This window comes from Scardinius erythrophthalmus (assembly GCF_964197995.2).
Source record: "Scardinius erythrophthalmus genome assembly, chromosome: 3".
NCBI classification, from domain to species: domain Eukaryota; kingdom Metazoa; phylum Chordata; class Actinopteri; order Cypriniformes; family Leuciscidae; genus Scardinius; species Scardinius erythrophthalmus.
In genome coordinates, this window is record NC_138223.1 from 56982982 (window position 1) to 56996522 (window position 13541).

Here is a 13541-nt window from a genome sequence, read left to right on the forward strand (position 1 = left end):
CCTTCATTTCTTCTTGTCCGTGTTCTGCTGGAGGGGGTACAGTAATAAACAGCAAAAACATTATTATCTATTAAATATAAATTCAAATGTATTTTTTTCCCAGTGATTCGAAGCAGCTTTTGATTGGCCGTTACCCCAGTCTTCAAAAATATTTTTATATATGTTTTTACATAAACCTTCCTTTACTGCACGCGGTTGTTTTCAACAGAAAGGCTGACTGACTAACATTTGTTTAACAATCGTCTTTATTTAATAATTCCGTAAAACACATGTTAGTATATTCGTCTATTAGTAACGCCACTGAAATACAATTGTATTTTTAATCAGAGAAATTAGGGTTGGTGAAGCCTCTACCATTTACTCCATCGCTCGTACTGTAGGAGGCGCTGTGACGTTATTTAGTCTACTGGTAAAACCACTGAAGAAAGAAAGACTGGAGCATTCAGACGGTGAGTTTAATCTGTTCGACATATATATGCGTTTTAGCTGTTGGCTTGTTATTTTTATGCATCTAGTTTTTAATTAACTTAAATTGAGCTTTTCCACGCCTACTTAGCTTATGAAGAATAGCTATGGTTTTGCTACAGTAACCATAACAAATGATGTCATGTTTTTCTACAGTAGCCATGTTTTAACAATGATATTTGTAGTAAACGGTTACTATACCAACACAGTGGGGTACTTTTCAATGCTAGATTCATTTTGGGTGAAATGAGTAGAAATCTGACAGTATCATGTTTATTATATTACTAAGAGAGTAATACATGTAATAGTGTCATATACTATTTTATAATATCCTTGCATAGTGCTGGCTCAATACTGAAACTAAACATAAATGCTCCTAAACACTTATATCTGAAATGAATATTCTCTGAAATAGGCTAATTTGAGTTTAAATCAGTGTCAGTTCATTACAAATTCCTCATGAAATAATGGTAATGTTTGTCTTCAGATGTTGACCATGAGAGCGCAGATGGATGTGATCTGCTGTAAATCAGTAGGAACGGATCTGTCCATGCTGGATATTGAGGATTTCATCACTGAAATCTGTCAGCTGAAGAAAGAGGTGGCGTCACTGGAGGCAAAGCTGAGAGAAAGAGGAGACAACCCCGACAGAGAGGTTTGAGCCGCTCATCATTTCATCCTTCAGCTCAATCACACCAAAGTTTTGTTAGCTTCTCACTTCTTATGCCTCAGTAATGAGGCTAATATCAACTGGCTGTTGTTTATTTGTGTTGATCTATGATGTGTTTGTCAGGATCTGGAGAAGGTTTCAGTGTGTGTGACTGATGGGACAGAAGCTCAGGATTCAGTCTGGAGATCCAGAGACACACAGGACTCAGAGCTCAGCCTCACTTTACTGTGTTATACTGACGCTCAGGATCATGGATCCGCTGATCAAACCTCTGACTGTAACGCTGGAGAACAGCAGATGAAGATGTGCTCCGTCACACTGGAGGACTGCAGGAACCTGATAGAGAGACGAGGAGAAGAAACCACAGCAGAGGAACAACAACAGAGTCATGAGGAGGAGGAGGAGGAAGATCAGAATGGGGGTGTTGATGATGATGATGTTCAGGATGAGGATGAAGATCAGAATGAAGATGTTGATGATGATGACTTTGTTCCTGCAGGTATGTTTCTTTCTTTTATGACCAGATATGCTGAAGTAACAGAATTAGTATTAAATTGTAGAAATTCATGTGGAGCAGCATTTGTAGCGAATTCTGCCAATTTGTTAAGACACTAAGAATGGCATTTTGTGAGCTGCAGCTGTGTAAAATATCCCAGTGATAAAATATCAATATATGTATTTATTTAAATGACAGCCTTAAAAGTTTGATAACACACATCACAATTTGGATCAACTTATCTCTGGGCATTATGTTATTTTTTCTGCAATTATATTGTACACATACAGTATATTGTACATGTTTCTGATATAGCATTGTATTAGCACCCCCGAACACACACACACCTGTCCCAACCACTTTTTAAAACAAAGTTACGCTACTCATAGGGGATAATTTCACATGCTTCCATGTCAAAGTATCTGTTATCAGATCTGTTGAACATGCAGCCTTCTGTTCGCACAAAACAGTGCCTGGTGGCTCGAGAACGCACTCCCGGAAATAGGTTCCAAGGTGCAAAAGATTATCAGTTATCTCTGCGCAAACCTCTGCACAAACACCGACGTTAGTTAGCGCGTCCGCGTAGCTACGTGGGGACTCTGTACAGATAAAACGACAGCGTTTTACACTTTTTTTACAGCGTTGACACTTCAGGACTGCGTTGTTGTCGTGTCCAGGCGTAGGTCCTTCATCAGATCTGGATACAGCCTGGATCCAGCGGGCAGAAGTGATAGGTCTAACATATTTGTAACACGGAGGCGGCTTTGCAGCCTTGGCTAAATGAAGTTTACACGAGACTTGATCAGTGATGTCATCGCTCTGCTGCAGAATTTTAACGGCATCAACATTGATTCCATGTGATAATATTAGATCTAGAGTATGATTACGACAATGAGTTTGTCCTGACACGTGTTGTCTAACTCCAATAGAGTTCAGAATGTCTTTAAATGCCAATCCCAATGCATCTTTTTCGTTATCTACATTTATATTAAAATCACCAACAATTAGGAATTTAAATGCAGTCAGTACTAGCTGATAGAAAGTCCGCAAATTCTTTGATAAAGTCTGTATGGTGCCCTGGTGGCCTGTATACAGTAGCCAGCACAAATCTCAAACGTGATTAATCATTTACACTAGATAGTGTTACATTAAGCACCAACACTTCAAAAGAATTATATTTGAAACTAGACTTAGTAATTCTGAAGATATTACTATAAATTACTAGCCTGGAAATCCAGACCTAAATCTAATAGATTAATGGTTTGGCATTGACTAATGAAAATCGGCCAGCTCGAGGGGTGGCACCAAGAATGCATTTGAAAATCTCACTGCACGCAATTGGATAACACTACAACCAATTACATGTTATCGCTTAGCTACCAGTGGAGCTAACTGGTAGATTAGATTCTTACCGTATCCGGTCGGCAAAACAGCAAAAACGCCCTTCTTGCAAAGGAATGATTCGAGCGCCGTCTTCTGTTCCTCTTATAGAGAAAAAGTCTAAATCTTTCATTGTAGCGGCCAAAGCCGTTTCAAACAACTGGTGTTCATTCATAGCCATCTTGCAATGTTTACTAATGACTTGGCGTCATCTCGCCTCTGGCCCGCGTATATCAGATAACCCGATGTGATTGGTGCAGCTCAGATAGAGGGGCATATTTAATGAGCATCATTATTCAACACCAGAGTAACTCGCTGAGCAAATTCAACTTGTGCTCTCGCGAGAACTCTGGATTACCAGGGTAATAAACTACAGCAACACCTCCCCCTTTGCCTTTTAGACGAGGTTCATGTTTATAACAGTAATATTGGGGGGGTGGACTCATTTAAAGTAATGTAATCGTTTGGTTTTAGCCAGGTTTCTGTCAAACACAGCACATCTAGGTTATAATCTGTAATCATTTCATTATCAATAAGTGGTTTTGAAGTAAGGGATCGAATATTCAGCAACCCAAGCTTTATCATTTGTTCATCCGTATTATATCTGTTTTTTATTTGTTGAACATCAATTAAATTATTACCCTTAAATGGGTTTGGGAGTTTTTTGTATTTCCTAATTCGGGGAACAGACACAGTCTCTGAGTCTCATATGATGGTATCTAGGTGAAAGAGTCTCTATATGATGGGATTTATCTGACCTGAGTGACGTGAGACAGCTAGCAGACGGTCGGTTTAGCCAGTCTGTCTGCTTCCTGACCTGAGCCCCAGATTGTCATGTTTGAGCTCTAAGACTATGTGCCATATTACTAGAGAGACGAGCAGCACCATCCCAGGAGGGATGAATACCATCTCTTTTCAACAGGTCAGGTCTGCCCCAAAAACTTTTCCAATTGTCTATGAATTCTGTATTATTCTGCGGACACCACTTAGACAGACAGACACAGTGGGTGTTTCACTGAGTGGGGAGAATCTATTTGTTATGGTAGCCGGAACGGAAGAGCAGTGTTTTGTCCCGCGACTACAGCGTCTCACCGTCACCCAGTTGCCCTGCTCCATGGTTTCTGTAGCCGGAACTGAACAATGTACAGAGTTCACTAAGCTAGTCACATCCAAAGCAGTATCTAAAGCCCTTGCACTCTTACTATCCTCAATTAAAATTTGGATGCGTGTCTCTAGTTCTGAAATTTTCTCCGTCAGCCTGATTTATCTCAGTCCCTGCATTTATCACATGAAAAGCCCTCTGTGCTGACAGAGAAGGCTAATATACTATACATGTGATACGAAGTGAATCAAACAACTCCTTGGTATTTTCCTCGTGGGGCTCAAGCTGTGCCCTCTCTAAACCAATCTATCTTTTACAAACTGCCCAAAGTTGACATCTTAAATGTGCTGTATCTAACTTTTTCACTCTACTAAAGCATAAAAATGCCATAATATGTTTGCATATATTGAGGAAACATGCTATGTTCACATAATCATTTCTCTGAAAAACACTTCTACAGCCAGTTATTTTACTTTGAAATGTGCGTTTCCAGGCATTGTCCATTGCGCTCGTTCCTGTTACGTGTGCTCAAACTGGCAACTTGTGTGAACGTCGTCGAGTCTAAGGAGCAGGTGGCGGGAGAAACGACAATCTCCGATATTTAGAATTGGAAACAGTACCTATTTCGACCACTAGTTGTCATTCTTACATACTTCACCACCTTTAAGTGGAATTCAATTCAATTCAATTCAAATTTATTTGTATAGCGCTTTTCACAATACAAATTGTTTCAAAGCAGCTTTACAGAAAGTGCATTTCAGAAATGTACATAGAGAAATACAGTTAGTTTATCATGTATTGATTTAGGGCATAAACATCGCCAGCGTCGAGTCGTCTCTTCACAGGCGCCGAGTCGTCTCTGCACGGGTGTTGGAGAATCTGCAGTTTCCATGAGAGGCTGGATACAAACTGGAGCTGACGATCTGTATTTACCTCGGGACTAGCGTCAAGAGATAACAACAGAAAAGCATATGGGAAATAATTAGCGTAGCTGCTGTTCGCAATATTAATGCATTCAATCTGATTCAACTGTAGTATAAAATGTAAGTATTATGTGAATGCCTGGCTGAAGAGATGCGTCTTTAATCTAGTTTTAAACTGGGACAGCGAGTCTGAGCCTCGAACAATATCAGGAAGGCCATTCCAGAGTTTAGGAGCTAAATGTGAAAACGCTCTCCCTCCTTTAGTGGACTTGGATATCCTAGGAATGACCAGAAGCCATTTAAAGACCAGTTAAATACACGGGAGCTAAACCATTTAGGGCTTTATAGGTCAGTAGCAATACTTTGTAATTGATACGGAACTTTATAGGTAACCAATGTAGAGACGACAGAATTGGTGTTATATGATCGTATTTTCTTGATCTAGTAAGAACTCTAGCGGCGGCATTTTGAACTAACTGTAGCTTGTTTATTGAGGATGCAGGACAACCAGCTAATAAAGCATTACAGTAATCTAGTCTCGAGGTCATGAATGCATGAACTAACTTTTCTGCATCAGAAATAGATAGCATGTTACGTAGCTTAGCAATGTTTCTAAGGTGGAAAAAGGCTGTTCTTGTAACATATGAAATATGATTTTCAAAAGACAAGTTGCGGTCTAATATAACACCCAGGTCTTTTACTGTAGAGGATAAAGTAACAGGACACCCTTCTAAATTAAAGTTGTATTGTAAGAGGTTTTGTGGGCAGTTTTTTTGACTAATAAGTAATACCTCCGTTTTATCTGAATTTAATAGCACAAAATTACATGTCATCCAGTATTTTATATCTTTAACACACTCTGTTAATTTAGATAATTTAGCGTTTTCATCTGGTCGTGATGAAATATATAATTGAGTGTCATCAGCATAACAGTGGAAATTAATTCCATGTTTTCTTATAATATTACCAAGTGGCAGCATATATATTGAGAATAGCAGAGGCTAACACAGATCCTTGAGGTACACCGTAATTTACTGACGTTATCTTCGATTTTTCCCCATTTACGCTGACAAAATGGTAACGGTCTGATAAGTATGATCTGAACCAGCTTAATGCCTGTCCTTGAACACCAGTGTAGTTTTGTAGTCGGTCTAAGAGTATTGTGTGATCTATAGTATCGAACGCAGCACTAAGATCAAGTAAAACTAATATTGAGATACAGCCTTGGTCAGAAGCTAAAAGTAAATCATTTGTGATTTTAACGAGCGCAGTTTCTGTGCTATGATGCGGCCTGAATCCAGACTGAAACTTTTCATAGATATCATTTTCTTGCAAGAAAGAGCCTAGTTGAGCGGACACAACTTTTTCTAGTATTTTAGACATAAATGGAAGATTTGAAATGGGTCTGTAATTTGCTAGGTTATTATGATCTAATTGTGGTTTCTTAACCTGTTAAGCTGCAACGCCACTTTTGAAAAATCCCCAGAAATGACATACCCAAACTAAAACAGATACAGTTCATGAACCCTTTGTACTAAAAGCACAAGTATGATCTCGTTTGAAAGCTGACACCTGGCAGTTTATTGTAAATGTAGAATTAATTATTGTCGTAATGACAAAAATTGTTATAAATAGCTTCAAAGTTTTGTAAAGTTATTAGAAATTATTTTTTATGAAACATCCTCATGAAAATAAAATTGAAATTGGCACTGGAGCAATCTAGAAATGCACTACAGCTAAAGCCACATGTCTAAACATTTTATGTTTAAAATCTGAAGATAATAAGCCCAAAACTCTGTATTTAGTTAAATGTTTTTCAAGACCATGTCATGTGACTAACAGTTAGGGCTAGCTAGCATGTTAGCTTAGCACACCATCAATACACGACAATATATGAGATTAAAACCATATTTATGCTCAAAACGTACTTTATAACTCAAGACGAATGTTTTAAATAATCTTCTGTGATCTAATTTAGCTTCAGATAAAAAAATCAGACAGAAAATATATTATTTGATAGTATTATGCACAATGATGAAGTCTATATAGATTAGCATTACATTATAAATATAATCTATTATTATAAAAATACCTGGCATGGCTTGAAGAACACAGGCAAATCAGATATCATTGCAATCATGTTTATTGTCTTCAAAACATCTTTTATCTGCATGATTACAGCCGATCTCTGTTAGCTGTGTGTGTGTTCGAGGCTTCCTGGAATGTCACATGATCATGGCTCTTCTTCATGTGCCATATATGGACTATATTACTGTGCATATAGCGCCCTCAGGCTATTGGTATGAATTGAAAACACTGTGAATTAGAATACCAAACGCTCATAAAGATTACATTGACGCATTTGGGTATAAATTCAATAAATATTATTCCTGTCTATAGAAATATGATGTGAATCTAAAAGAATCTATCAATATTTCTCCAAATCTGCACATTTTTGAGCTAAAGCCCTGAGGGACGTTGTTTTGTGTATCGCTGTCATGACGACAGCACAGAGTTTTTTATGAATGGGAGCGGCTGACGCGCATAATTCATATTAAAGGTATCGACTCATTTTTTCATTTCATAACTCCTGACACAAATTAAGACATAACTGTCACTATGAGTTTCTCAGAATACAATAGTGGTCAAATACTGAAACTTGAGTCTTATATCTTTTTAATGATGTATAGTTTGTCAAGGTATAACATTAAATCTGATAGTAATTTTGAATTAACCCTCCTGTTACCCTCAAATCTACCGACATCTTTTACCCACTGGGGTCAATTTGACCCCAGCAATTTAAACCCCCAAAATTAGATTTTTTCCCCAAAGGTGTAAGTCAGGTACTTTGTTTCTTTGTTGACTACTTAAATAGCCCTTTAAATAAAACACCACCAGCCCCCCACCCCCACCCCCACCCATTATACATCCAGAATACCTATTGCACGACTATGGACAAATTAGCAAATCACTACAAAATGTCACTGATTTATCTAAAATTCTGTTATCTAATGTTTTAATAGCTTTTTATTTATTATATTACACAATATATTTTATCAAGGATGGGTTTGTGGTCAATATGACACTCCCATTGATAGTCTCAGGATGCCTCACTGTTGGCACGACACAGGACTCATGGTAGCGTTCACCTTTTCTTCTCTGGACAATCGATTTTCCAGATGTTCTAATCAGATACATTAACTTTGCACCAGTCTTCTGCTGTCCAATTCTTGTACTTCCTGCAGAATTTCAGCCAATATTTGATGTTTTTATTGGAGAGAAGTGGCTTCTTTGCTGCCCTTCTTGACACCAGGTCGTTGTCCAAAAGTCTTGGCCTCGCTGTGTGTGCAGATGCTCTCACACCCACCTGCTGCCAATATTGAGCAGTTCTGCACTGGTGGTGACACGATTCCCTAGCTGATTCCTCTGGAGGAGAAGTTCCTGGTACTTGCTGGACACTCTGGGACATCCTAAAGCCTTCTTCACTGCAGCCGAACCTCTATTCTTGAAGCTCTTGATGATCTGGTAAATGGAGGCCATTTTGATGCAAAGATGATCCTCCATCTTTCTTTGGAGGAAACCATTGCTAACAGAAGAACACAATGATTGGAAGCACTTCTTCCTTCCTTATAGCAATTGTGTGCTGATGATATGATTAGTAAAATGATGTTAGCTGGTAATTTGGTGCCAAGGACAAAAACAGTGAAATTTGGGGTTTTGTGATAAAGCTTTTTGAAATGATGTAAAATGCCTCTGATCACTCTGCACAATAATCTAGAAAAATGTGAATCAACATCATAACAACTGAAGCAGCAAAAATTTCAAATTTGGCCACAGCTGTACCCTGTCATTCAAGTGGGAAGTGTCCGGTCGAACAAGGTGATTTTGGTGGCGCATCCGCTGTTCAGCTCCCGCAAAAGGTCCACGTACTCGTAGGAGATGCCCTGTTGTTGTAGGGCGAGCAGTACGGCATTGATCTCTATGCTGTCGAAGGCTTTCTCGTAGTCTACGAAGGCCAGTACCAAGGGCATCTTGTACTTCCGGCAGCATTCAAGCAGTTGGTTTAGCACGTGGATGTGGTCCATTGTGCTGTAGCCAGACCGGAAGCCGGCCTGTTCGGGTGGCTGTTGTTCGTCCAACTGCCTGGCTAGTCGGTTGTACAGCACCTTGGTGAAAACCTTGTACACGGTCGGCAGGAGCCAGATTGGCCGATAATTCCTCAGCTGTTCGCGGTCACCCTTCTTGTACAACAGCACTGTCTTGGCCGTCTTCCATTGATCTGGTGTTCTTCTCTGCGCCATGTAGCGGCTGAAACGGCTGGCCAATGCTGCCCAAAGCATTGGTCCACCCGATTCCGTCCAGCCCTGGCGCCCGGTCTTTCTGGATGTTCTGGATCGCATGCCTGACCTCACTGGTCAACACTGACGGGATGGCTGGTATGGCATCGTCCTGCATTTCGGGCGGGTCGACTGGTGTCTTGCTGGCGAACAGGTCCGTATAGAACCCAAACCCCCCCCCCCCCAAAAAAAATTTGCTAAGAGGTCATTTTCAATTGAGAAAGAGCATAAAGAGAGAGCTCACAAAGAGAAATGGTTTATAAGGCTTCTGTGGAAGCTTTCATACATTTGCTCATCCCCTATATTATGTTTTCCCCTCCCCCACAGCACAAAATATCAAAGTTCTTGCAAGAATTATGTTTTCCTTTCCCTGGAAATATATAATTGGCACTGGAAATATCTAATTTCTTGTGAGAATTATGATTCCCCCCTCCACTATATCGTGTGAACTATCAGTGGTTCTCGCAATACTTCAAGTAGGCCTATACGGTAATGTCAGGTTAGGGCCCTAAAGCAGAGTGAAGGTTTTTGAAGATCATAAAATCTCAATTTATAATGACCTCAATATCATCCAAAATAAATGTGGGATTTGTGCCTAATCACCAATGTGAACAACAAAAAAAAATTGATATTTCTTATATGTTTTATACGGTTTTATACAGCAAAATGAGCCTGGGGTCAAATTGACCCCAAAGAACACCGATGCTACAAAAGTACGTACAGAACATTGAAAACCTATCATCATGTTAATTTTATGTTTACCCAGTTGTCCCCATTAAATTAGGAAAAGTCTTTAAATATGAAGCAAAAATTTTTTTTTTAAGTATGTATTTAGAGACGTTAAACACTGAATGGGGTCAAATTGACCCCAAAGGTAATAGGAGGGTTAAATAAATAAAAAACGCTTCAGTGCGCCGACGCACTGGTGAAGCTTAACAGGTTAATAAGAGGTTTTATAACTGCCAACTTGAATATTCTTGGAACATGACCTAAGGATAAAGACGAGTTAATAATATTGAGAAGAGGCTCTTCCACTACAGGTAACACTTGTTTCAGTAGTTTAGTTGGTATTGGATCTAATAAACACGTTGTTGGTTTAGATGCAATGATAAGTTTATTTAACTCTTCCTGTCCTATAGTTGCAAAGCGCTGTAATTGTTCTTGCGGGGTGATAATTGAGGCTGAATCATAAGACACCATTAAAGATTGAACTTACAAGGGTTCATTGTTTACAGCGGTGAAGTTTGTTAGTTAACTTAGACTGGATGCTACCCACTTCATTTATGGTCCTAGATTGTTCCGTTTGAACAAATCATCTCTGTCCTATCTACTCTCACATCCAACACAATTTTATTTTGACTGATCATTCAGCTTTAGTATAAAAGTTCTGTATTTAATGCCCATTTTGCTCCTTTCAGAAGACATCGCTGGTTCATCTTCTGATGGAGAAACTGCCTCTACATCCAAAGAGCGACAGACAGTGAAGAGTTTCTCCTGTGGAAAAACATTCAGCAAACAGGGTCATTTAGCAAAAAGTAAGAGAAAACGCACAGAACTGAAAGACTTCACCTGCAAGATATGCGACATCAGCTTTTCAACCTCAAAAGAGAGGAGGCTTCATTCAAAAGAGCACAGTGTGAAGAAGGAGTTTCGCTGCGAACAGTGCGGGAAGGATTTTTTCACCACTCCTTATAATATGAGAGCTCATATAAAGACACACAGCGAAAAGACTTTACACTGCAGCGAGTGCGACAAGTATTTCCGCACCAAACAACATCTTACAATGCATAAAAGAATCCACACTGGTGAAAAGCCGTACAACTGTCCTCACTGCGAGAAGAGCTTCAACCAGAGATCCCATTTGAAGAGCCATCAACTCACACATAGCAATGAGAGGCCATATCAGTGCCCCCTCTGCGAGAAGAGCTTCAACCAGGGATCCCATCTGAACAACCATCTACTCATACACACCAATGAGAGTCCATACAAGTGTCCCGTCTGTGAGAAGAGCTTCAAATGCAGAACCAGTCTGAGGAAACATCTACTCACACACACCAGTGAAAGGCCGTATCAGTGCAGTGAATGTGAGAAAACCTTTACAAACTCTAGTTCTCTGAAGTTACACCAAAAAATACATTCTGATGACAGACCGTATCAGTGTTCACACTGTGAGAAACGTTTCTATCATTCGACTCACCGGAAAACCCATGAGAGGACTCACACTGGAGAGAAACCGTACCTGTGCTCCTACTGCGGGAAGAGCTTTGCTAGTCCATTTTATTTCAAAGTTCATCTGAGAGTTCACACTGGAGAGAAACCATATCACTGTGGTGATTGTGGGAAGGGTTTTACTAATTCAAGTGGCTTACAAATGCACCAGAGGACTCATACAGGAGAAAAACCTTTTAAATGCTCACTTTGTGACAGGAATTTCACTCGATCAAGTGACCTGAAGATCCATGAGCGATGGCATACAGGAGAGAAACCTTACCGCTGCTCCATCTGCGGTGAGAGATTCTCTTTTAAATGGGGTTTTCAGACTCACCAGAAGAAACACGCCGCTCCAGAATCATCATAGCTTCATCATGTCATTATTTTTAGGTTGTGTTAAAAAAAAAACACCTTGCATTGTTACAGGAACGTTATGGTTGTAAAATACCTAAAACTAGAATGTCCAAAGGAGACCAAACTTAAATCTCTGTGTCTTAGCACCTTATATTAGGCCATATGTAAAAAATCTGGGTCTTTTACTGGACAGCGCATTAAAGTGCTCCTATTATGCTATTTTAAAGTTTCCTAATGTTGTTTTGGAGTCTCCTTCAACAGGTTTACTTGCATTAAAAGTCAAAAAATGGTTTCACTGTCTCATAATATACATCACCACATTTTCAATGACTCTCAAACGACTCGTCAGATGAATCAATCTCTCCAAATCCCTCCTTTCCGCAAGCTACTCTGCTCTGATTGGCCTGAAAGCTCAGTCTGTTGTGATTGGTCTACCGCGTACAGCGCGCGTCGAATACAAAAACGGCCATTGCCATAACAATGTCAGCTCTGCGTGTCCTGAGGCTTCTTACACCGAAAACTAAACACAGACACGAACAATGGCGTCAATTTTACCATATCAGTCCAAGCACGAGTCCGATGATGAAACACTGGGAGAACTAGTTATTCAACCCGAACCACCATTTCAAGGACGACTCGAGCAGGACGTTTCTCAGTGATACACTACTCAGTTTGAGGGACATTATGAGATGTTGCAACTGTAATTCCTCACCATCAGCATTATCAAGTGCATGTCCATTAACAAATCAATTATTTTCCTTGTACTTATTTATTTACCGAGTATTTTTCTAATTTATTGCAGTGAACATGTGGAAACTGTATCAATAACAGTGCATACATTAGCCGAGCTCTAGTGTGAATGACTGATGAAACATAAATGTTGGTAAAACAAATCTTGCTCCATGCTTAATCTTTCCTCAGAGTAGTGAGAACGACAGACAATCTGCATTAATAGACACAGTTATAGGTAATAGGTATACACACTACATGAAAGGTCATTTTCAAAAATCCATAATGGGGCACTTTAAAGCTGGACGGACAAGTTAATCAAGTTGTGAAGTCAAGTTTATATCAATTACGTGCCCTGGTAAAAACAAAGTCCTTTCTCTCTCTTTTAATAATTTTAAAAGAGTTATCCATGCTTTTATCACCACAAAGCTTGACTATTGCAACTCAATCTATTTGGGGATTAGTCCATTTTATTTAAACCGCCTTCAGATGGGTCAAAATGCAGCTTCCAGAGTTTTAATGGGAGCTCGTAAGCCTGAGCACTATATAAATGTAACAAATTATTATTATTATTATTATGAGCATGTCACCCCTGTTCTACATCCTCTACATTGGTTGCAAGTTTGCCACATAATTGATTTTAAAGTGCTTTTATTGGTTTTTAAATCTTTGTATGGTTTAGCACCCAATACCTCTTTGACCAGTTGATTGACTATCTACCAGAGAGGTCTTGGGTCTGCCAATCAGAGGCTCTTAGTGGTCTCTAAGGGTGCTTTCACACCTGCCTCATTTAGTTCGGTTGAATCGCACTAGAGTTCGTTTTCCCCATTGGTGCGGTTCGTTTGGGCAGGTGTGAATGCGGTAATCGCACTCA

General features: G+C 39.5%; 1 protein-coding gene across 1 annotated transcript; it reads left to right on the top strand.

Moving 5' to 3' along the window:
* Positions 1 to 385: 385 nt before the first annotated feature.
* LOC308687504 (uncharacterized protein) lies at positions 386 to 12823 on the top strand. The gene is made up of 4 exons (XM_081360080.1): positions 386 to 449; positions 953 to 1120; positions 1259 to 1634; positions 10792 to 12823. Exons 2-4 carry the CDS (start codon positions 953 to 955, stop codon positions 11949 to 11951), a joined length of 1704 nt encoding a protein of 567 aa, XP_081216206.1. The 5' UTR covers positions 386 to 449; the 3' UTR covers positions 11952 to 12823.
* Positions 12824 to 13541: the final 718 nt, after the last annotated feature.

Excerpts from the sequence above, each read along its gene's own strand:
- LOC308687504 (XM_081360080.1), top strand. The coding sequence starts at position 953 with ATGTTGACCATGAGAGCGCAGATGGATGTGATCTGCTGTAAATCAGTA. Across the intron at positions 1,121-1,258 it reads GAGACAACCCCGACAGAGAG|GATCTGGAGAAGGTTTCAGT; the intron begins GTTTGAGCCGCT and ends TGTGTTTGTCAG. Across the intron at positions 1,635-10,791 it reads TGATGACTTTGTTCCTGCAG|AAGACATCGCTGGTTCATCT; the intron begins GTATGTTTCTTT and ends TGCTCCTTTCAG.